Consider the following 25578-nt stretch of genomic DNA (forward strand, 5'->3'; position numbering starts at 1 on the left):
GCTTTTCAAGAAGGACTGTGGGATAGTTTGCATTTTCCTACACAGAAATTGGAGGGTGAAAGTTGGGTGCTTCCACCTTTCTGTGGGGCTCTATCACCCTATCTGAATAATGGAAGGAGGCTTCAGACCAGGGCCTGTACTGACAGGGCAAGGGGCAGTGGTTTTAAACTAGAAGGGGATAGGTTTAGATTAGACATGAGTGAGAAATTCTTACTCATTTAAGTGGTGTGGCACTGGAACAGGTTGCCCAGAGCAGTGGTGGCTGCCCGCTCCCCGGCAGTGTTCAAGGCCAGGTTGGACAGGGCTTGGAGCAACCTGGTGTAGTGGAAGGTGTCCCTGCCCGTGGCAGTGGGGTTGGAACTAGATGATCTTTAAGGTCCTTTCCAACCTAAACCATTCTGTGGTTTTGTGAAATTCTCTGCCATGTGTTATACAGGAGAACGGGACTGATTGTGATAACAAAAGGTCCGGTTGTAATCTGCTAAAAACTGGTGAAGACAAATCTCGGGAAAAAATGACACAGTATTCAAAGACCATATATTGTACATCTGCCGAATGAACGGTGATCTTTGATCTTCATAGACTGTCATGCTTACTCATTTGTGTTTACTTCTAGTGTTTTCATTTTTGCTTGGGTGAGCAATTGCATCTCAAAGCTTCATTCATGCATATTGGTATTTTTTGGTCACCACTACATTAGCATTTTTGGATACACTCTGGCCATTTGGAGTTGGTGAGATGTCAGAGTTTAGATTCCCTCACTTATGACTGTAGGCATTTAACTGAGGTGCCTAAATTAAAGACTTGATTGCCCGAGGCTCACTCTGTGATCACAGGGGAAAGACGGGTATCCCCAGAGGGCAAGTCATTCCCTGTAGGTGTTACCTCAGAGGGGTTTCAGGTGAATGGGTGAGAAACATTGTCATTTAACGGTGTGCCTAGAGTTTTGTTGTATGAATGCAGGCCTGGTTATTTTATCCCTGTATTGAAATACCTGCTGGAAAATTGCCAGGAGGAAGCAGAAATCTTTGCTAAAATGTCAGTTAATATGTAAGACTATTTAGTAACTTTAAATGGTGTTAGCCCCTACAAAGATACTGATAAGTGTCTTTCCTTTGGATAGCAGAGGAGGCTAATGTACCAGCTGCTATAATTAAAACGAGTGCTGGTAAGGAACTGCATTTTCTAGCTTTCAGCATAAATCTGTTGCTGTGGAAAACCTTGATCGGCATAGCTCAGTACCTCTGTTTATACAAGGCAGGTGCAAGTTACAAATGATAGCATTTCTCATGGAGAAGTAGCACAGTCTTTTAAAATCCTGCCTATAATGCCTATGTTAGTCAATGACACACACACACTACAAAAACATGCAGTTTTCAAGATGTTATTTTTCTAAAATTTGTTGTACCATTTAAAAAAAATTAAATAGACTAAATACATTTCAGTAATTAAAATTTACCTTGGATTTTCCCATTTTAGATCTCAGGGATCTGTTGTTCTGGGTGATTTTTTTTTTTTTCCTTCATTTGCCTTAATGAGCTATTGCACTCCCAGGCTTTAAAACTGCCAGAATTTGGGAAAGCAAGTAAGCAAAAGTTAGATGCATATAAATGATCTTTGAGAATTACCAAGTTTCCTGGTATTGCAGGGTGTGTAATTGGATGTGAAATTAGCAATACCCATAGTTAAACACTGCCTTGTACTTCTCAAGAAGAATCCTGAGGTTTTGTGTTACTCTGCTGTGCTTAGACAATTTGCCATTTGTCAACTCAAAGCTGATTGTTTCTGATCCATTCAGCCATTTTTAAGAATGAGGTTTGAGCATAGTGCTGTGTTCAGGCAAATGAAGACTTGGCTTTTGCTCATGGATTCTTCCCTTCCAGCTTGTGAGTGGGAGTAGCTGTCTTCCTGCACAGTACACTTTGCCAGTGAGGCCCTCTGCACAAACTTGTATTTATTCTGCCACTGGGCAAGCACGATGCCTTCAGATTGGTGCTGGCTTTTGCCTGGTAGTTGGGAGCTGAGGCAAGGCAATAGTGTGTTTGGCTGCAAAAGGCCGTGCAGATGCTAATATTTACAACTGGTAAGTCCAGTAGCAGATTTGATGTGGATATTTAAAAATCCTATGTTGGGGGGAGTCAAATACAGGGCTGAAGTCAGTGTGTAGGCACAGTTTCTATTTGTGCAGACGTTAGAGGGGTTTCTGTAGCACTCTGGTTAAGAAGGCTCATGTTCTTCATTTGTCCTCTTTGTCAGTATGTGTTGCAATACGTAAATTGGATGATCTATTCGCATGGATCCCTACAGCACCGAGTGCTCAGGATTGATCTGATTTGTGGGTGGGAAGCAGTAAGACCCTCACCTCTGTGGTCACGCCAGCCAGAAGGCACACAGGCAGGGACTGGGAGAATGGAAGGAAGAGAAAGGCAGCTGAAGGCTGTCTGGGGCAATGGTGTTTATCCCAACCCGTGTCACAGAGTTGATAGAGGGATCCCAGCAAACAGAGCAGGGGTTGCTGCCAGCACCCTAATGGTTCATTGCTCTTGCAGAGGAGGAAAGGAGAGCTCCTAGGAGCTGAGCTTTCAGCTGTCTGGGATGTGATTGCAGAGGTAAACTGCAGTGTGTCTGGGTCAAAATTACTACTTTGAAGAAGGTAGTAAAATATTCGTGACTGGTGTTGAAGTTTATTGAAAAGTTGAGTTGAAGCTTACCTTTTCTTGCCAGGAAAGTGTTTCTTGTGTAAACTTGTTTGTATTCTGCTGCCAATAGCTTTTTATGGCCCATGGACTTTGCTTCCATTATAAATCTTTAACCTCTCTTACTGAGCTATTCTATATGCTAAGTTACTCACGTCTGGCTAAATTTTTACACTAAAATCTGCAGGAAAGCTTTCTTAACAATCAGGACATTTACAACGAGTGACATTTGTAAAAGTGAATTACAGTAACTAACCACATCCTTTCAAACTATCATTTCTGAAATTAGTTACCTTTGTGTTGATCTGAGTAAGAGATCTTCTGGTGTTGCAGTTGCATGCAAATGCAAGAGTAGACCCTCTTTTTGCTTCAAAGTATGGCAAACAGGTAGGTTTGTTACTGGTCATTGATGTGACAGTTAGCTCTGGGCACCTAAAGGCTGTTCAGTGGCTCATTCTTTCACCAGCTTGTATCATCAGGCCATACCCATGTTACTTACCTTGCAGAACAAGGTGGCCACAAGGAGATTGAGTGCTGGGAATGATCCTTGTGCCAAATTCAGAAACCAACTTCCACCTTGCTATAATCCAGGTGGTTTGTTTACTGTATCTTGCTACTACTACTAAAACAAGTTGTTTGCCTTTGAATAATAAGCATGCTTGAGCCTTTGACTTTTCAGTTAACTTGCTGATGTGTCTTGTGACCCTTCAGGGTGTTTGGACTGGATATCCAAGGCAGGGACTGTGGTGATGAAGTGGCTCAGTGGATCACCACTTTCCTGAATTCAGAGCGATATCGACTGGTGCACTTTGAACCCTCCATGGTGCCAAGAAAGTCAAAGGACGTAATAAACCTTTTCAGAACCACAGATGAGGTAAATGAATGTTCTTTTTCTTACAAGTACTTTCTTTTAACCATTTCCCACCCACCTACTGAAACCTGCCCATTCTGTCATTGGTGCCTGAGCCCAGTTTAGCGAGGTGTGTAGTCATATACTTAAACCACACGAATACCATTTCTGTGATGAGATGCCTTGCCTAAATTTTACTTAAAATCTGTTCTAAGCTATTGACCATTCATGGCTAAAAAGTCTGATGCTGATATCTGAAGGGGAACTATTATATTGTAGAATAGCATTCCTTTTGTGCCTCGGTGAATAGAAAAAAGGTACATTTTTAAAGATGGTTGATGGTGTAATGTGTTGCATAGAAAACCTCTGTTCTCTATCCATTGTTAGGTCTAGAAGTGTATCAGTATGAGTTGTGTTAACTTGTGTTTTGTTTAAAGGAATGATGCTTAACCCAGGGCTCTAATTTGCGGGCCTAGGAATTAAAATCCAAAGGAGGTTACAGAGGTTTCATCTCTCTTTCTGTGGGAAAAGGCTTGAAGGTATGATATTACAGAAAGTTGATGCAGGTAGGGAAAGGAGATGCTTTGCTCGGGCATCCTGATGCCCTTCTTTTGTCTGAACAAGTCTCTCACATGGAAACGGTTTGAGCCGTACCTGATGAGTGTAAGCTTTTTAAGCATATACAAATTGTGAGTACCTTGCCTTACGGATGTGATCTCATTATCTGTAAGGCATCAATGTTTTGCTTGTTGTTGCACAAAGAGAAATATTCAATTGTGGACTTTTATACATACGCATTTATTATGTAAGGGCACTGAGACCAATACAGAAGACTAATGGTTTCAGCAAAAGGGATGTCAGACTAGGAGGGTGACACTCAGGAATCCTGGCATGAAAAGAGGGTAAAATTGTTTGTATAGTTATTTCAGTGCTCATTTTCTTGTGGTTGTAAAGGCACGTATGAGGAGGAGGAGGGAAAGGATAATATAAGAGAAAGATGAGAGTTATATGCTAAAATTCTTGCCAGTTTTTGTGTTGTGTTTTTTTTGTTTGTTTGGTTTTGGTTTTTTTTGTTTTTTTTCTGTGGATCTAGTGTATATAGGAGTTTTCTTTTAATACTGTTCATTGGCCTTGTTTGCCAGAATGGCAGCCCTCCCACTTCCAAGCAAACTTAGACGGAAAAATGGACAGTTGCACTTTAGTGTTGCTGCTCCGTATGTGAAACTCCCTCTGGTGTTGTGATAAGATAGACTCATATGTAGAAAAATCCAGTTAGTTGGTTATAGTCAACCAGGTAAGTTCAGCAGGTCCATAAAAGTTTTAAGTGCCTTTTATAACTTACCATAACGTGTTTTACTGTTATACTTAGTTCCATCTGTTACACCCAGAATAAATGTCTGGGACACGCATACAGTATTATCTTGTAAGAAGTTGTGGTAGCTTATATAATTCTGGTTTAATTCTATAAATAGTAGTTTAATTTTACAATTTGAGCATATGAAACTTGCTGTGGTTATTGAAATAGGAAAGGGCGTGTAATTTTACTTGTGAATTTACTTCCAGGAAAATTAAAACCTGAATGCAGCAGCCTAACAGTCAGGCTAATATGTGGCCACTGGTTCCAACATACCTGTCCTTTTACCATTCAGTAACTTTGCTCCTGTGCTCTTGTATCAGCTTTAGGATTTGTTTGTGTTTATTTATGCAGGTTGCCTATCCTGACTGTAGCCCAGTCTTGATCCTCTCGGAAGCTTCACTGGAAGACCTAAATACCAGGCTGGAGAAGAAAGTTAAGATACAGAACTTCAGGCCAAATATTCTTGTGGCAGATTGCAGTGCTTTTGAGGAGGTAAGTTAACTGTCTTAAATGTATTTTTGAAAGCTTGGTTATGTTTTTTTGTAACTCGGTTTCCTGGTGTGATGATGCCTACAAGGATGAGGAAAGCTGCTATTCTGTGATTTTTTACAACAGGATTCCAGAGATACACAGCTTCTGCTCACGTCAGTGCATGTGAAACATTGAGGGAGGAGACAGGTCTGTGAATGCTTATTTAGCTTGGCAGAGGATAAAGTAAGTGTATTGAAATGGCAGGCTGTTACTGAAAGCTCATCTTTCCATGTAGAGTAGGGAAAGCTCTGCATGCTATAATTGATAATGATAAAAACAAACAATTTGTAAACAGAGTGGTTTTTTATAGCCTTTGGCACAAGAGTGAAACTGACACGCGGAATAGTGCAGTCTGTCACTGCATCTCTGACAATATTCTGGTAGTTCAAAAAAGCACTATCTAGGAAGGTATCTGGTGATGAAGTGAGCTGGTGATGGTGGCTTTTTAAGTGTTTTTACATCATGTTGCCATTTTTCCAAAGAATTTGTTTTGGATAGATCTGATAATTTCTGAAATATAAAAAATTCCTAAAATTGGAGTGGTTTTTTGTTTTCCAGAGGTCACAGATCAGATTATCGCACATAGTAAGAATAAGCTTGCTTTAGGTTCATACAAGTGCATGCTGCAGAACAGGGTTTATTACTCGTGTTATCTTTCTTTCCAGATATAATTACTAGTGGGTCCTGAATTGGACAAATGTAAGTGACCGTAGGGTTTTCATTAAAATAGTACCATAATATAGCAGTGTTTATTTTGAAGGTACAAGAAGAGGTCATGATTTGGAATGGTAGTGCTTCTTCTAGGAATAACTGTGCCACCTCTGGAAAAATGGTTGCATGTGGATATGTCTAATCTGTGCATGATATTTACCTTCCCTCAGGACACCTGGGAGGAGATTCTTATTGGCGATGTGGAGATGAAAGGGACAGTGTGTTGTGCCAGGTAAACATTTGAGTCCATTATTGTATATAGATGTATAGAGATTTATGATAGAAAGCCGTTATTGATTTGGTGCTGTCTGTCATTGCAGGTGTATTTTAACAACTGTTAACCCAGACACTGGGGTCCTGGACAGGAAGGAGCCTCTGGAAACATTGAAGAGGTTGTAAAAATACCAGTGCTGCTTAGGCTGTGGGAGTGGATTTAGGCTAGATCCCAACAGATGTTAGACTAGTGTTTTAAAAGTGGTCTGAAGTATGTGTGGGACATAATAATGCAGTGTAAAGGTCTGTGTATATTGGCTTCCATTCTGCTTTCTGCAATTCTGTATGGTAAGAAAATTCAGGAAGTTCTCTCTTCTTTCTTGCAAATTTTACATTCCCTGTCTCTTTCATCTCTGCTAGGGTGAATGCCTGGGGCAACAGGTATTTAAGGTATTTAAAGGTCTGACTTTGCAACTTTGGCATTTCTTTTTATAAAGTCTTTTGTATATGTATTATACATGGATGTGTGAATACAATCAGGCTATTCTCTCCATTTGAACTGCTTCTTTCTCTTAATTATATGTATTTAGTTTTTAGTTTAGTATGGTGACCAAAGCAGGGCATCAGTATTCATGTCCTCTTGCTCATCACTGATATTTTGATGTTTAGAATTTGCTACCACCAATTCTAAAGAAGTGCTCTCTTTCTGCAGTTACCGCTTGTGTGATCCATCTGAGCGACACATATACAAATCCAGCCCTCTCTTTGGAAGATACTTTGCTGTTGACAAAACTGGAACAATTCAAGTTGGAGACCCTGTATACAAGATGGTCCAGTTGTGATCAGAAGATGCCTTTTCACTTTGATACGCAAATTGTTTTCCTGTGAACATGGTCACCAGCATAACCTTTTCTTATTCTTTGCAATGTTTTTTGTGCTATGTTCCTTTGTAAGATGCAGGGAGGTCTTTGAGGCTATGAAGTGCCAATTGTTTCAGATCATGTAATCTACTAGCATGCCTGGAGCAACCAGGCCTTTAGTTTTTCTGGAGGCTGTGATAGAAGAAACTCTAATCCAAGACAGACTTCACAGCACGACTCTGAGTATCACACCTCCTAAAATTTTATGTCAAGCTCGATATCAGAATCCAAAATCATGTAGAAGAGCTTTGCATCATGTATTAGATAAGTTCAGTGCCTATGAAGAACCACAAAAAACAGTTATGCCAAGAGTAAAGTAGGTATGTTGGTCATGGAGCTGCCTTTACAAGTGAACATGGAGTGCAGATGGCAAGGTTCTGTCCTAGATTCCACCTTTCTTGGGTCCTAATCATCATACCCTATCTATGTCTGGAGGTACCTTTTTGCAGTGTTTCTCATTCTGCAATCTTTTCCTGAAGTTTGCTACTGTTTTTTGAGATTGGAGAAATATCAGAAAGAGAAGGATTGTGAGCTGAGTGACTACTAGAGTGTTTACTAGAGTAAATCCTACCCTAGTTTAGGGATGGGAATGCTGGCTAACGATGTGTAAGACTCTGGGTTTGTTTAGTTTATAACCTCCTCTTGATAGTTTGAACCATCGAATTTTTCTCCTCTGAAGCATACCATAACACTGAGGCTGTGGAGTAGTGATGCATTTGTTAACGTATCAGCAGAGCTTCCGATTTGACTAAAAGAATTAGGTGTTCACTGGATCAGAGTCTCTGTGCACATTGGAGGGGAAGAAGAGCTGTTGGGAGTGATCTGATTCTGAGTCTGCTCCCTTCAAGCTGATGTCCAGGCCAATATTGTAGGGCTCTGTGTTCACACGTAGTTCCTCTCTGGCTCGGTGAATCTCTTGCTATAGAAAGTTAGGCTGCTGAGCAGACGTTTGGGAAGCTGCGGTTTCAGACTGAGCATGTTGATGTCCTTATTGGTTATGCATTTAGATCTTTGGTTGCCCCCCTCCCCTGCCCCTATTCTAACCAAAACATCTGCCATCTGTAGGAAGCTGATAATTATATTTTCTGCTATATTTTGTACTTCATAAAACAGATAGGGGAGGAAACTAATTGGATTATGGCAGTAGTATTTTTTCTTTAAATGCTATATGACTATTTTTAATTAAAAGTGGAGTCCAAGACAAAAGCCAGCCATCTTTCAAATGCTTATCTGCATGTTGCTTTGTTATGGATTACTAGATCTTGAAAGAGCGTTGAACTAGCCAAAAAAAAGGAATCTAATTAAGTGTGAAGAAGAACAAATATGACCCAATTGGTGTTTAAATTCTTTGTTTTCTGTTGTGAACATGAAACTGGATTTTTCTGCATGTTCACAACTCAGACGTGTAAAATGAAGAGCTGTTGTGCCTTTGAGTACATTCAGAGGGATGTACATGGCAAGCCTGAAGCAGGCATATGGGGAAGGTAGTTTTCTATTATTTGTGAACTCGGAATTGTTCCGAATATCCTTTCATTAGCAGAGTGCTCTGTAAGTATTAAGTTTTCCTGTGACAGACAAGTGCCCAGTTTGGACTGCATGTTGCATATTTGAGTATTGTTATGTCTAGTGCGAGGAAATGAGAGAAAAAGCATCTTTGGAAAAGGAAAATAATGCTGAAGATTCACTTTTTAAAAGCATATGTTGAAGATCCTTAATATTACAGGCTGAAACCTTGTGGAATTCCTAATGGTATTATTAAGCAGACAGCCTGCTGGCCTGCCAAAGCAATTAGTTAAGTGTGTGTCTCTTCATTAAGTCAAAGAAGTGGAAGGAAAGAGCTGAATTTTTGCTGCTAGCGAAACATATTTTTTCACTGTTGTTTTAGCACCACACTGGGATTTACATAACACAAATTGTGTGGTATACATCTTGTTTCCTCTTATTAGGCTATCGTCAATTGGGATAATTTGGAAATGGGGCTGTCTTTCCAGTGAGAAACTGCATCTGTATTCCTGTTAAGAAAATCTAGATCCATAGATCTAAAACCCTGATTTATCTCTGTAAAAGCCCCTTAGGAGAATTTGGCTAGAATCCTAAAATAGGTATGTGTCCGAGTAGAACACATTTCACAGATGATACTTAAATCAATTATGTGATGAAAGGGCCATTCTGGGAAGTGGAGAGTAACTTAAGAACATTACAATATAAATATCTTCATGTAAGTGTTGAACTGCTGTAACTGTAGGAATTGTATTTGATTTTGCTAAAGCCATTTAAGAAAATGATTGAAAACATGTCCATATTAAAACACTGATTTATAAAATTGTGTTCTTAAAAATGTTAATTGCTTTTTTAGCTCTAGAGGAAGAAAACAAAAATATAAACTTCTATTGAATCCAAACTCTCATAAGGTGTAAAATTTGTGCATCTTCTTTCTTTGTTTTCTGTTTTGGCATTTAACATCTGCTACTGTTTCCAGGACCTCACATATAATTAATAGTGAAGGGGGGTTTTTTTGAATCTTGCCACTAAGTTCAGGAAAATATATAGTTAACCAGAGGAAACTGTATGTGTAAGAGAGCAGAACCGTCAGATGTAAGTGGTCTTCACACTTGACTTTTACAGCCCTTATGGTCTAGATGATGAAAATGATGTTTAGACACTATCTTCTTTTTTCCACAGGCATATGAAAATAGGGCAAAATGGGTTTGAAAGTACAGAAGTTTAGTACACAAGTCAATGCAAGGTCATGTTTCCTATTTCAGGTCTCTAAGGATAGCGAAAACTATTTTTTACAGTGCTTACTACACCAGCATAATTGTTGCAGAAAACTGTGAGAGGAGGACAGTCCTTTCAGGCAGAAATTTTCGTGTTTGTTTTAAGATTTGAGGTGGGTACATCATCAGCCAAGTCTGCACACACACCCCTCCAGCCCCCCACCCCCAAAAAAAGGAGAAATGGTCTGTTTTTCTGCATCTTAAGGAGAAGAAAAGCCTTCCAAAGGTATTGCTCCACTTCTGTGTAAGAAGAAGATTCCTGGCCCTTGTCACTACAAATGGCAAAGGTTTCAAAAGGGGCTGCCCCAAGGTGTTAATTTCTGGTCTCTTCTAGAACCTTAAATTGCTTTATTCTCATTTGAGATCCGTTAGAAATTCCCTGGAGGACTACACCTGCAATGTCTTTGTTTCTTTGGAACAGAAGGTTCTTAAAAAATAAGGCAGGCATCAAAACCCCATGTCTTTCAGTCTTCAGCTCAAAGAGAAGCAGCATATGTACCTCTTAAAAGGTTCCTATTTTTACATATTCTGTGTAGCTGTTGTGTTAGTGTTAACAATCTCTACTTAGAATGTCACTGTTACTAGTAATTGCATTTTGCCTGGAGAAATTGGTGAAGTCAGTAAGGGTTTCAGACACTAGGCATCTTCTGAAATAAATCTGCTTACTGAGCATGACAATTTTTGGATTCTGGAGCCAGAATCTTCCCTTGTATTGACTTTCCTGGTGTGGGACGAGGGTTTTTTACTTCTTAATGTACTTCTGATTTTCTTCACTTTTATCTATTGGTGTTCCTTTTCACGTACCTTGAAACATTGCCATACCTGCTTGCTGGCAGAGCTGCTTCCTGGGCGGTGCATGAAGAAGATACAGACAGCAGAGAGGGGGATGCTGGATGCTGCTGTGCGACTGCATTGTGTTGTGTGGGAGCACACAGTACTGGTCAGTGCTGGTGAAGCAGGGGTTAATACCTCTTGGCTCCTCAGCTGGTAAATGTGTGTTTGGGAGTGTTTGAACTAGGATGTGGGCAGGCAAGCGTAGCAGTGAAGCTCAGACTGAACTTGTGAAGGTGAGTATCATCTGCTGGGGCTGAGACTGGCATAAAGCCATGAGGCAAAGAGAGCTGAGGAGGCGCCTTTCTGAAGGGAAGGGTGGTGTCTGTGGCAAGTGGCAGTTTGCTTGGTCAGAGAGACCAGGGAACAGGAATGATTGGAAGGGGAAGGGAGGTGAGCAAGGCTCGTGTGTGTAGAGGGTGTCAGGGCTGGAGTTGCAAGAGATGGGGCTGTGAATCAAGGCAGGAACTTGGTGGTAGCACGTTCTCAATGCATTTTTGTGGAGATGGACTGAGAATGAGCCTTAGTTGTAAGGTAGTGTCAACTTCCAATATTTGTCACTGCTGCTTGTAGCCTGGCCTGAGGAATGCCACACTCCCCAGTGAGAAACAGCTCATCACATTGACTTCAGGAAATCAGAACACAAGTAATTGTAGCCTGAGCTAAACAGCAGGCAGAGACTGTCTTCTACCTGTGCAGGCCATAGACAGAGAGAAAGGATGTGGTACATTGTTGTAAAGAGTTTGGGTGGGAACCTCTCACTTTTCTGACCCTATGTAAAGCTAAAGCATCTCCCCTTTGCTCCTGGACCGTTATGCACCAGGCACCTAGCTGACTGAAATTTTCTTTCCTCCGGGATTGGTATTGTAGAGAATTATATTCCTCTAGTGCACAGAATTGCTCTGACAGCTTACCAGTGCTTGTTTACCAGCTGACTGTTCTCGCTTTCTGTAGGGGCTAGATAATAAGCACAGTGAAACAATTATGCTTCACTGATGCACTAACCCTCGTTCCCTCTTTGCTGTTGAACTCCAAAAACCAGATGCGTTCACAGTTAATTGAGGTTTGTCTTCCAGAGATTTTGAAGGATGATTATTCTTTGGTTGTAGCAGATACAATTATAGGCACCGATTCATGGACAGTTATTTTCAATAGACCTACTTTGGCATAAGTAAAAGATGATGGCTAAATCTTTTAACCTCATTTTATCAAGATTTCACTTGTAGAGTGTAGGACTGAAAGAAACCAGCTGGGTCACAGAGTGCAGTCTTCTCTAACTGCAGAAAACAAAGCAATAGACATTAAATTCAGACTTGGAGAATACGTGCTTCATCTGTCTTCACATACCATGGCCACAGGGCGCTTTCTGTTAGATTTTTAGTAAAAGATCAAAAGTCATGGTGATAGTTGGACTAAAAGAAGATCATGGGAGAGATCAAGAGTCTGAAATGTCCTTGATCCTTTCAAAGGTAAAGACAGCTCCTCAAAATATAAATCTTCCACTGTGTTTACAGTTGTGTGGTTTGGTGGTCAATATTAAGTCTCCATTCTTTGGGTTTATGTAAGGTAGAGCAGACCTCTTTCCAATTAGCTCAAGAAACAGGTGACATGAAGTTTTTTTTCCCTCAGCTCTCCTTTGTTCCTTCATTTCTGTTTAATAGACCTAAAGCTGTCTCATAATGGTTTACTGCATCCCAAGCTGCATGGCCTTTAGCAGAACTAACTCTTCTTCCAGCTCATATTCACATGTTCAGAAATGTGAGTCACAAAGATCCTAATTGGAGGTGTGAGGGTTAGTATGTAATTAATCCTGGAAGGGCACCAGGAAGCCAAATAGATCCATCAATCTAAACTTGTAGAAAGTCTGAAAAAATGCCTGACCTTTTCCAATTTCCATGAAAAGTGTCTGCTCAGCCGTGGAAGCGGTTATAGGGAAAGGCTGAGTGCAGTGCAAAGGCACACAACTTGAGTTCAACAACTGATTCAAAAAAGATAAGACCCTTGTGCACTGTGTCTGATGGAGCAGAAGGTCTATGCTGAACCTCACTTGTATGCAACCCTACGTGTAACTGCTCTCTAACTGAGCAAACTACCATGTTGTGTGACCAAAACACCTGTGTAAGCAATCGGCTGGGATCCCCCTCATTGCAGGACTCTTAATCTGCTAAGTAGAGTGGGTGGTTGACTGTGCCCTTCGGCAGGACCTATTCTGGCAGCAGCCGTGCTCCAGGAAGCCACTGAGACTTAACCCCTGGGAGGATGCTGAGAGCAGATACAATTTGAGCAGCATGCCAGGACTTCTGTGGTGCTGCTGAGAACCTGGCTCAGTTTATCTTCTGGACTCAGCTTGGCCTTGTGGAGTTTTATCTTTGAGAGCAGTGGCGGCAGTGTTGCAGTGTTGTGCATCCACGCAACATATGTACTTATTTTAAGACGGCCAACAGGAGCAAAGTTCATCTGATTTCTTTAGTTTGAACATGCAGCTGGACCCGAGGGAAGGCAGGCAGCACAGCAGACAAGGGAAAGCTACTAGAGTAAATAGATTAGTGTGCTTTTTCCCTTCTTATTCTGTTGCACTTACAAACTGTAGAGAAACTGCAAACGTGAATGGCATGGCTAAGTATTTTCCTTGCATGGGGAACAGAAGAGGTTAGCTCCTGCACAGAGAGGTTAGAGGCAGCATTGTGTCTGAAGCACTGTGCTTCCAAAGCCTGCTTGCCACTCTGGTGCTGCTGGCAATACTCTGGAGCCTCAGTATCCATGGCCCTGGCTGAGAGCCTTGAAGCACAAATGCCATGGGAGCTGTAGGCAGAGTGTGTGCAAGGCAGGCCCCAGCTGGGGCTTCCTTGGACACTTTGAGTATGGGAGGAGGCTGACCTCCAGCTATACTCCAGACTTGAAAAGGGGCAGCATCATACACCCCTCTTCCCATGGTATCTCATTTCCACACAAAGCCATAATTACTTAGCTCAACTATGTAATTCACTGCCATTAAAGCTTTATTTGCTTTTCAGGATGTCAGCAGAAAATTATCACATCTTTATTTGCACAGGTATGTTAAAATATTATTTCATTTAGCTTAAAAAACAACCACCACCACCCCCCCAAAAAAAAGACCCCAAACCCTAAAACCAAAAACCCCTGAGGTTTGCATAGGGTTTTTTTTAGGAAGAAGATTCGCAGCAACACTGCTCCAAGCAGTAGGAAAGCCATATTGCTGATCAAGTGAAGTCCTTTACTTAATATGTGTAATCATTACAGAGCCATCTACCAACATCTCTTTACTAAAAAATGCATTTTCCTAAAAAGCCCTGTCAAGTTTAGCATCCTTACAAGCGCCTTGGAACACCAATGCTTGTCTTGCATTCCTCTGACCTTTCTGCAACCCAAAAATAGCTGTTCCTACCCTACTGAACTTTCTATGTACATAAATATACTTGATGCCAGCTCCATTTGAAGAAAATAGACTGTATTTAAAGCTATTAGCATCACAGATAGTTCCTGCCCTCCCTGATCCCCCTGGGATTGTTTGCCCTTTATAAATGGAGTAGGTTTGGATAAAGTATGTGTCTCTGGCATGCTCATTCTGAAGGGGCCTCCCACAGATGCTATTTAATATATTCTCTGTTAATTCAGAGGTCAGTGTATTTTATCTATCCATCTAGATGGAGCTGTCAAAGTGAATTTGGAGCTTTGGATTTGAAGACATCAGGATATGTAAATTTAAAAGAGGGGGAAGCAGGCCCGCATGCGAGTCTGAATACAACCATGCTTACACCAAGCTCCTTTATTCTTTAAAAAAAAAACACAACAAAAAACAAACCCCTGATTGTGCATTATTTATAATAGACTTCAGATAAAGCTTTTGGTTTTGTTTAGGGTTTACTTAACCCCATTGTGGAGTGTGCATATTCTCCCAAAACCTACAAAATCTTTAAATTCTCCACAAAAATCATACAACACAAATGTGGTTTTGAAAAAACAATTCAATTCCTCCTGTCCATTCTCACTTTCTTGAGGGATTAATGCAGTACAGACATTGTTTTTCCTTCCCTCTTAAACCCTTACAGTAGTCAGCTGTTTATAGAGTGTGTGTGCGTCTATGTGTATATATGCATGCATATTTATCATTGAATGCATAAAATCAACCTTTGTTTCAAAATGGCATGGCTTGCATTTACACTCACACATTTTGTTTTGCCAGGTTCCCCTGCCCCAAAGAAATGTCTGAAGGCATCTCAAGTTGGCACGATAATCAGCTCTGACCACTTTATTTCCATTCCTGATTGCTTACTTTTTCCCATGAGAAAATCCTTCTGAATGACATATTTAACTTGTGTAAGGGATTGGAAGCTCCATTCCTGCAAAATGTGAAGGTTTCCTGGCTTGCTATTCTTGTTTCATGCTCACCACAACCTATTATAGATGTATGCATGGATTTTTTTGTTTTCTTCCCTGGCAGGTTTCCACTGAAAAAATGGGGGCATCACTTTTTGTACATCCTCTGGAGTAAAAGTCTCCTGATATCAGTAAAATAAAGCAAGGTGGTACTTAGTGTCCCAGCCCTGGATGAAGTTGTGATAATTAGCTTTTGAATCTTTAAAACTTGTTTGGTTTTGTGGGTCTTTTTTCCTTTATTTTTCTTGGCATAGTTTCTTTCTCTATCTTTAGTGTCTGGAAAATGACCTGGTCAGGAAGGAAACTTTTTCAAAGGAAACTTTTTCTAAATGTCCAGGCTCGGTGCTCCTTGCACTTTAAATTCCTCTCTGCCATAGAGATGGTACAGCCCTTAGTGTACTTAGTACTCTGTCACCTTTTCTGCAGGTTGAACATCTTTCCTAGTCCTATAATAACTCTTAATCCACTTGCTCATGCAGCCTTTCAGGGTGCAGTGCAGCCAGATTGGAAGCAAGTGGTGGGACCGTGTTGGGACTCTCTGCTCTCCTTAGTGTGTAATGAGGTCAGGGAAAGGAAAGGGAGAACTATCATAACTCATTAGAGTGCTAAGTAGTTTAGAATTTCTATTTACCAAAGCCCAGGGGATAATGTTTCTGCTGGATAAGGGCAAGATCTGTTGAAAAGATAGGACCCTCACCATTGCTCCCGGGTTTCCATGTTCCACCCCAGAATGCCTGGCAGGTTCATAAATGCAGCCCCAGCCTAAAAACACCAGTCCCCAGTGCCTGGTGGGGGGCACCCAGTTGTGTTGCAGGTATTTGCACCTTTGAGGGTGTCTGTGATGGTGGGGTGAGACAGGGTTTCTGCCAGCCATCCCAGCAGCATCTGGGGGGATACTGTGCACAGAGGCAGGGAACTGATCCGGCAGCCCCCCCTTCACCATGGAGCTGAGTGGCAACTCCAATGTGTGCACATCTATGCAACTTACGCTGCTTATCCTGGTTTGGTAGCTTCAGTAAATCTTTCATTGTCTTTTCCAATGGACCTCTTAGGTTCACAGTGCTGGGATGTGTGGGGTTTTCCTGTGCAGTACACTTTCCTACCTGTTGATTGTGCCTTGTACTGTCACAGAAGCTTTTGATTAATGTATCGCTTGCCTTTTCCGTAAATGCATGCCAAATATCTATCTCTTGAAGATGATATACTCAGAAGGAAAGATGCAAAATCAATTTGGAATATAGGATGTCCCAGGTTTACTGGGTTAGAGTGAATGTATTTATGTCTAATCCCACCGGTGTAAGGAGTTCTGCTTCTGTGATTCGAATCTTCACCCCATATTGAAAAGTCTTGGCAGTCAGCAGTGCCAAGAAATAAGAAACCGACTAGGATTCTCTCTTCAATCCTGTCCCAAGTGAAGTTTTGTGAATGACTTTGTTTCAGTTGCATCTGTGACTGGAACCAGTCCCTGCCAGGGGTATGACTGAACAGCAACCTGTGCTGTAAGGAGCCTTCCATCAATTGCATGGGACAAGCCCAAGCCAGGCAGAAACACAAGAGTGACAGTAAATGCATGAAGGTTTCACACAGATCAGCTTCTAGAAAATGCTGTGCACACTTCAGTCTCTAAGAAGGAGTAACGATGGTAGGCAAAATCTTGCAAGTTGCATCTCTGCTTTAAGATGACCTCACAAATTTTTCAACAGAGACTAAACAAGTGGGAAAGCACTCGCCTAGAAAGGCAATCTCTGGGAGCTGCTTTCTGGACAGGCACAAGTGACATCGCAGAAACGATGCTTCATTCAACAAAGCAAGTTCTTTCAGGGAGTCTTTTCTGAAGTCAGGGCAAGATTTATCTGTAATAACCTACAGTTTGCTGAATTGACATGTGAAAGAACCAAGAAGCTATCTGTGAACGTGTAGGCATGTTACAGCTGGGCAGCACACCTTGAGCGAGGGTGCTGTTACAATGGTGTTTGTGGGGTGTGCAGTACTGGCAAGGAGGGGAGAGGGGACTTCAGTTTTCCAGAAAACAGCTTCTTGAAAATGGTTTTTCTTCTTGTATGCCTTCCTTTTGGCCAGAATGTCAGTATTTTTAGCATCATTCTTTTAACATTCTTTTGATGGATCAAAACAAATGGAAGGAAACACTCTTCATGTGTTTCAAAAAAACAGGTGCATTTCCACTACACTGTGGAAGAGCACTAGGGAAATCCTTCCTCCAAGCACTGGGATGCTGTGGCTCAGCCCCAGCACCTAGGGCTTTGCTAAGTTGAATCCAGCATGGAGGTAGCACGTGGATCCTGCTGAGGACTATCTCTGCTTGGTGCTTGGCTGTGCTGTGAGGAGCTACAGGGGGTATTTTTGTCTTGTGCTTGGCTCTGTGGGGTAGAGACACCGTTAACTCCTCTTCCCTTGAGATACAGGTTGTAGCTGTCTCCCTTTCTGAAGCAAAGGCTGGTGATAATGGTGTGTTACCATCATGGGTAGTCAGTGTTGATCCACAGCTGCAGTGGAGGCAAAACTGCATTTTGTTCCTCCAAGGAGAAGGGTAAAAGGCTCATTCAGGATTTAATGTTGCCTGCTGGAACAGGAATGGCTTCTCTGCAAGGCATCTTATCTTCCTGACTTTACTGCAGTCCAAACAGTCTGCCTTCATAAACAGGATTTAAGGAGACCCATGTGTACGAGAGCCCTCAGTTTGTGGGTAGCTGAGCAGCACAGCTTGTCCAGGTTAGGCATTAGGAAAACCTTTCTGAATGGCAGAGGGGGAGAAGCTGGGTGGAGTTGTGTGGGCATTGGGAGAGGCTTTGCTATTGGAGAGTTTTATGGACAAATTGGACAAACCTTGCCCAGAAATAACAGTAGCTGATCCTGCCTTAGGGCAGGGATTCAACCGGATGCTTTATCACAGTCCTTTCCACCCCGTTGTTCTGTTTTTTTGCATTGCTACTTTAGTCTGTAAATTCTTTCTAGATGTGTAAGTGCAGCACCTATGGTAGTCATGTCCTCTCCCAGGGGTGCTGGCAGCATAGGCGTGTTATGACCTCCCTCTTCCCTGCTTATGAAAACATGTTAGCCTGTGCTGATGCTCTCTCCCAGATAGAAGTGTTTTTTTGGGAATGTAAGTAAAAAGTAGGCATAGGAATAGCACAGCAGGCAGGGCCTGGAAAGGTGTTTAAAACATTGTAGCCTGTGGGTTCAACCACTTACATTATATATCTGGCATTTTAAGTCATTAAACACAAATGCTAATTCCTGCCTATGCTGGAATAGATAACTTTGGATAAAAAACTCTATGCAAAGAATAGAGAGACTAGAAGTGATTTGAATTTTTCTCGAACTCTCCTTGCACCTTCTGGGAAAAACAAAACTAAAGAAAACAACCAGCCTTGAGCATATGTAATCTGTGGACAATGAAAAGCTGTATTAGCCTCACATGTACAGAGAGCACAACAAACCTGCGTGGTTTCACTTCAGTTTTCATTTATACTTGTCAAAGCTCACAGCACAATATAGTACGTTTTCACCCGTGATTTCCACCAGAAGTTGCTTTTGGAGTGACTCATTCCTCACTTGTGTTCTTCTTGTGGTTCCTGATATGTTCCACATTTCAGCTGTTCATTCAGATACATGCAGCCTTAATCATGGGCATTTTTAGTTATCTTCTTTGGGCTGTTAAAGGTTTGAAAGCCCTAAGAAACCATACATTGAGCATCTCCAAGAGCGAAGCATCATTTCCTCTGAATAAGGTGTGTAGGATTTGAGTCAAGATCTCAGTGTGCTACAAATGATCTTTGTCTTTCTCCTTTCTTCAAGACGTTTTTGTTGAACAATACTGCAGGGATTTGTGCTGCTGCTTCTTCAGAGCTCTGTTTTTTTGTGAGAGCTGTTTAGCCTGATAAACTTTCCACACACGACCATCTCTGGTTTTATTACCATGTTATTTAGATATAAAAATGCAGCACTAGAAACATAGGATTTCTGCTGTGAAACATGCTTCAGCTGAAGTCCACATCCAGGAAGTCCTGATGTGGTCTGCTGCTGTGTACCTCCTCACTAGAATGTCTCTGTTGATAGAGAACTGTGTCTATAAGGAACTTCAGTGCAAATAAACTGAACTCTGTCCATTTTTGACCATCTTACAAAACTCATAAACTTCTCTCAGAAAAAAGAATTCAGCATGAGCTCTCGAGCTTGTCTTAAGACTGTGCATGAACTTTAAGCGCCCATAAATATAACAAAGTGTAGGTTTCCAGGAAAGGGAATCATTAATTTGAGGTACTGATGTCCTTTGCTGCATCCTGAAGCACAGATCCAGCTGAGCACTCCTGCCTGGAGAGAGGCTTTGCGTTTGGCAACGCTGGGTCCTAAATCTAAGCTAGCTCTACATTTGTCAGCAAACTATTCTCCTACCCGTATCCTCTTCCAGATGTTCAAGAATTAAAGCTGCATTTTACTCTTATTGTCAGCTGTTTGACAGTACTGCTGCTTTTTAAATAAATACAAAAGTTAAGATCTTAAATCACTGATAAAGTATAAATACACTTTAAAACCACAGTTGAATAGAGTCGCTGTTGCACACCTGGCAGGGCTCTGTTGCTATTACCAGAGCTCAGATCACCCTTGGCTGAAGGTTTCAGGAAGCTTTGCTCCCCTTAATATTTGGCTGTTTTGGTATTGCTGGAAATGCAACTCTTTCAGCTGGGGTCTTGGGAGAGAACTCCCTCTGCCATGTGCTCCTTGTGGTGTGTCCACAAACATACCACTAGTTGTTTTACTGTTGAATTTCCTGCCCTGTGTATCAGTGGAAGTTTTAGCCAGTGTTTTCAACAGAAAGAGGATCAGGCTTTAAGATTTTATGTGCTTTCCTTATTGTAGAGCATTTCAATTCACTCATTAAACCAACCCTAGGAAAAATGTACAATAAAACTGGTGAAAGAGAAAATTCATACTAGGCAACCTGTAGCATTACAAATTCTCCCAGATATACTTCTCTGCTCCTTGCAAATCCAGAAAGCACCCAGCTCTTTTGGTACTAAGTGAGGGGTTTCTAATGATGAGCTGGGAGACAAAGTAGAGCTTTGCATATCCACAAACAGGCACTGCAAACACTTATACTGTAATATATTTTGATGTCTTTTGTTGCTGGGGGAAGAAGAGTGCCAGCTAAGAACTGTGCCTCAGAAACAGTGTTTCTGCTTTTCTGATGGCGTGTTTCACTTGCTGGTACTTGAGGCACAACTTACATGGTCCTTCTCTGACTCACCTTAACTGGTTTCACTTCTGGTGAGGGTCTTTTTTAAAGTATCAGCTGCTTGGAGATACATTTCAGTGCGGAGATGCCTTCCAGAAAACTTCCCACCTAGCTCCAGGGTCCAGAAGAGGAGTTTGGAGTTAGCAAGGCCAAACCACCCCCAAAAGATGCCTCTGTCTTTCCCCTAACTGTGAAGAAAGCAAAGACAATGTCATATGTGGGGTTGGGTGGGAAAAATCGAGACTCCCACTTGCAAACTGAGCAAGGGAATACATTTTCAACTATCTGAAAATATTTTTTCCCAACTCCCTTCTGATTTGGGTTTTGCATCTCATAGACCTCTGGAAAAATATTATCCATATACAGATCTTATGACTTGCTAATTTTTATTTATTCTTTTCTCTTGTGTCACCACATGATATATTGATGTTCGATCTTCAGCTTTTCTTTATAGCATGAGCTTACTTGTTGTAATAGAACAACAGTGCTGAAGTGAATATGAATTATATTTTAGACTATACGTTTTATCTGGTCAGCAGAGTGAAACAGAAGGAATATGACAAGGAAGGTAGTTCTTGTTTACTGTACTTTTTGTAGCAGACCAATGTAACTAGAACACAGGATAGATGAGAGGGATGGGATGGCTTTGCTTTCTTTTCTGTGCAATTATATTTTGGACAATGGCCTGAAAAATTATTTTCAAGCAGAAGGAATGCTGTAAAATGCCTGCGGCAAGTCACTTAATCATGAGCATCATTGTCTGTATTGCAGTAGTCTTTGTTCATTTGCTTTCCTCACCACCTGTCTGCTCTCCCTGTGGTAACTTGTGGGTTTATGGCTGTTTGGAAATTAATTTCCGTTTTGTGATGTGATTTTCATTGTATATGTTTCAGGAATAGTACCTTCTCGACTGGTGTACTGTTATATATTTTTGAAAAGTTCATGTTATGAACTTTCACGCTGTATAATTAAATTATAATATAAACTGCGTTTTTGACAAATTTTGGAGCTTTGAAGTTCAGATGTCAAAACAATAATTTCGACAGAACTACGAGTTCAAACTTGGACGTAATGCAGCACAAGCTGCTAGAAACATCAGTGAGGTATATGGCCAGGGAAGTGTTAATGAATGGACAGTGCGACTTTGGTTCCAAAAATTTCAACGTGGTGATTTCGACCTTGAAGATCAAGAAGGTCACAGACATCCTTCTGCTATTGATGACAATGAATTGAAGGCTCTGGTGGAAGGAGATACATGCACAACTGTTTGAGAACTTGCAAAAAAACTCGGGGTAAGCACATCAACTGTTTCTGAGCATCTGAAGAAGACTGGAAAGTCGAAGAAGCTCGACAAATGGGTGCTGTATGAATTGAATGAGAAGTGTCGTCGGTGCTTCTTTTTTGCTACCAGAACAACACATTTCTTGACCATATTGTGACATGCGATGAGAAATGGATGCTCTACGATAACCATCAATGATCAGCTCAACGATTGGACTGCAGTGAATCTCTGCAGCACTTCCCAAAGCTGAATCTGCACCAAAAGAAGGTCATGGTGGTCTGCTGGTCTGGTGGTCTGCTGATGGTTTAATCCATCACAGCTTCCTGAATCCGGGTGAAACGATCATGGCGGAGAAGTACGTCCAGCAAATCAATGAAAGGCACCAGAAACTCCAACGGCTGCGCCCAGCACTGGTCAACAGAAAGGGTACAATCCTTCTCCACAATAACACGTGGCCACACGTTGCACTTTCAACGCTGCAACGGTTAAACGAGCTGGGCTACAAAACTCTGCCTCATCACCGTACTCACCAGACCTCTTGCCCACCGACTATCACTTCTTCAAGCATCTCGACAGCTTCCTGCGAGAGACACTTCAGAAACCAAGGGAAGGCCAAAACTGCCTTCGATGACTTCATCGCCTCCAGAAGTCCAGAATTTTATGCAACCGGAATAAAATGCTCATTTCTCATTGGAAAAAATGTGTTGATTCTAATGTTTTTTATTTCGATTAATAAATTTTATTCTGAGCTGAGATATGCCACTTCAAACATACAGGTTGTAATAGGTAATTAATTTCCGAACAGCCCAATACTTTGTCCTTGCTCACCGGTGCTCATGTGGTTATTCCTTGCCGTGGCTCTCTTTCCTGATAACACCCATGAGCTACGTACCTGATGATGGATAACCCTTGCTCAGGCTCCCACTGAGTTCAACAAGACCTTGTTTTCATCTGCTTTTCCTAAAGGCACAGATACTCTGGCAAGCTCTAAGGTGACAGAGAGCAAATGTCACAGCACTGGGCTGTGCTGCCCTCTTAGCAGTGCTGAACAGATCTTGGAGCAGGACCCAGTGAGCTGGAGCTGACTGTGCCTCTGTGCAAGTGCTGAGAGGAAATGCATCCTCCTGCAGCCTGCCCATCACTGCCTGTTTGTAAAACTCTAAAGTAATGAAGGTGGCTCTGTCTGTGAGCACGACTCTGTGCAGGAGAAAGGAGGGAAGAGGCAGTGTGATTTAGCAGCAGGATAATTTAAACAAGCAGTGCTGTGTCAGCATTTGAAATCTAGTGATTCTTCTACAGTGGTTATAGGATCAGCTTTTGTCAAAAAAGGGCTAGGAACTGTTCTGAGAAGGAAATTCAAAATTAGGCTTCGCACTGAGGCCACAGATTTAGGATCTCCCAGAGTCAGAAACAAGCATGCAGCATGGTAGTGGGTGCAGGTGTCAGAGCTGGTTTCCAGATGAAGAGTATGTTGGGGCAGCAGCTCTCTACAGCTGTATTGCTGATGTGCCACATATAGTCAAGCCTTTCTTGAACTGGGCTGCTGGAAAAGAGTAATCAGGGTACAAGGAAAGGTTTAATCATATGTGACAAAAATGGGTATGGGAAGGTGAAAGAAATCAGAAGATGGATATTTCATTTACATTACTCCCAGTTAGCAGTTTTGGACAAAGAAAGTGAAGGCAGCAACTTTACCTTCACACTAGTGTAGGTGCATTAGTGTAGCATTATTTGCTTCCATTAACTTGTTAGGATTGGACAGAAATTATATTATCCAGTCATTATTACTATTGAAAAATAATTAACATATGGGATCAATTTTCTAACTAACTACATACTAGGAGCAGATAGGACTGTAACTCAGATATTCAAAAGGTGGAGACTCTTTTGAGGATAGGCGACCTTGGGAAGGCTCAACTTTTTGCAAGTGATAGTTCTCATTTTCTACTCATGATTGATTTATTCTTTGATCTGAATAAGGGCTCAGACCTTATGTAAATGAACAGTGTTTCCAGTAGCATGTATATTTATTGGATGAGGGAAAGGCTGTGGGTGTTGTTTACCTTGACTTCAGTAAGGCCTTTGACACCGTTTCCCACAGCATTCTCCTGGTGAAACTGGCTGCTCGAGGCTTGGATGGGCACACGCTTTGCCGGGTTGTGGTGAACGGAGTTAAATCCAGTTGGCGGCCGGTCACGAGTGGTGTCCCCCAGGGCTTGGTGTTGGGGCCACTCCTGTTTAACATCTTTATTGATGATCTAGACGAGGGGATCGAGTGCACCCTCAGTCAGTTTGCAGATGACACCCAGTTGGGGGGGAGCGTTGATCTGCTCGAGGGTAGGGAGGCTCTGCAGAGAGACCTGGACAGGCTGGAGCCATGGGCTGAGCCCAACTGGAGGAGTTTCCATAAGGCCAAATGCCGGGGACTGCCCTTGGGCCACAACAACCCCCAGCAGCGCTACAGGCTTGGGGAGGAGTGGCTGGAGAGCTGCCAGTCAGAGGGACCTGGGGGGGTTGATTGACAGCCGGCTGAACAGGAGCCAGCAGTGTGCCCAGGGGGCCAAGAAGGCCAATGGCATCCTGGCTTGTGTCAGCAATAGCGTGGCCAGCAGGGACAGGGAAGGGATCTGACCCCTGTACTCAGCACTGGTGAGGCCGCCCCTCGATTCCTGTGTTCAGTTTTGGGCCCTCACTACAAAAAGGACATTGAATGACTCGAGCGTGTCCAGAGAAGGGCAACGGAGCTGGTGCAGGGTCTGGAGCACAGGTTGTATGGGGAGCGGCTGAGGGAACTGGGGGTGTTTATTCTGGAGAAGAGGAGGCTGAGGGGAGACCTCATCACCCTCTACAGCTCCCTGAAAGGAGGTCACAGAGAGCTGGGGATGAGTCTCTTTAACCAAGTAACAAGTGGTAGGACAAGAGTAATGGCCTCAAATTGCACCAGGGGAATTTCAACTAGATATTAGGAAGCATTTCTTTCCAGAAGGGGTTGTTAGGTGTTGGAATGGGCTGCCCAGGGAGGTGGTGGAGTCCCCATCCCTGGAGCTGTTTAAGAGTCGGGTCAACATAGCGCTGAGAGATATGGTGTAGTTGGGAACTGTCAGTTAATGTCTAATGGTAGGACTGGATGATCTTCAAGGTCTTTTCCAACCTAGATGATTCTGTGATTCTATATTTACAGTGCATTTCATGGATGAAAGCTCAAACTGAAATGCTAAAAAGTTTGTTTAAATCAGTTGGGGTTTTTTTTAAAGGAGTCTAGATATACATGACTTCATGTTATGGGTTTGCCTTTTGATCAACTCCTGGTCTTGATGTTGTATGTGTTTTGTAACCTCCATCCCTAAACTCATGTATGCAGACACACAAAAAAAAAAACCAACCACAAAAAAACAAGCAAAACCAAAAACCAGACAAGCCACAATTCTCAGGTGTTAGTCACACACTTGAAAAAAGAAGTGATTGCTTTTAGAGGCACCAAGGCACCATTGACAACATTCATTCTAAGTAGACTTTTGTATTAGATGGTTAAGTATCTTGAGAAGTAGCCCATGTTAATAGAGATAAATGTATTGAAAAGGTGGTGATGCACATTTTATTCATCTATTTTCTGGCTGTACCTGCATGATGGGAATCGGAATTTCCTCACTTTGCTGAATTTCCTCTTTGCAGTGGCTAATGCAGAAGAACAAATACTCTTGTTCACTTTTTGGTTTGATAATGGTTATCTCTTTATTTGTCTGTTAGTGAAAGTAGAC

The 25578-nt window shown here is 41.9% G+C and overlaps 2 protein-coding genes across 2 annotated transcripts in view; one reads left to right on the forward strand and one right to left on the reverse strand.

The window, feature by feature from the left end:
• PFN3 (profilin 3) overlaps nucleotides 1–2799 on the reverse strand; it is a 4461-nt gene extending 1662 nt beyond the window's left edge. Inside the window, 1 exon segment of the mRNA XM_026844638.1 lies at nucleotides 2712–2799. Within this exon segment, the coding sequence (XP_026700439.1) occupies nucleotides 2712–2799 (88 nt within the window).
• Nucleotides 2800–3405: 606 nt separating this feature from the next.
• Nucleotides 3406–8934, forward strand: LOC113477951 (mitochondrial amidoxime reducing component 2-like; the record flags this gene model as incomplete). Its single annotated transcript, XM_026844639.1, has 5 exons — nucleotides 3406–3570; nucleotides 5255–5395; nucleotides 6316–6377; nucleotides 6466–6537; nucleotides 7071–8934. Coding segments are annotated over 5 exons (570 nt in total), but the record flags the coding sequence as incomplete, so codon positions are not given.
• Nucleotides 8935–25578: the final 16644 nt, after the last annotated feature.

This window comes from Athene cunicularia, assembly GCF_003259725.1.
Source record: "Athene cunicularia isolate RWA chromosome 3 unlocalized genomic scaffold, athCun1 chr3_part1, whole genome shotgun sequence".
NCBI lineage: Eukaryota > Metazoa > Chordata > Aves > Strigiformes > Strigidae > Athene > Athene cunicularia.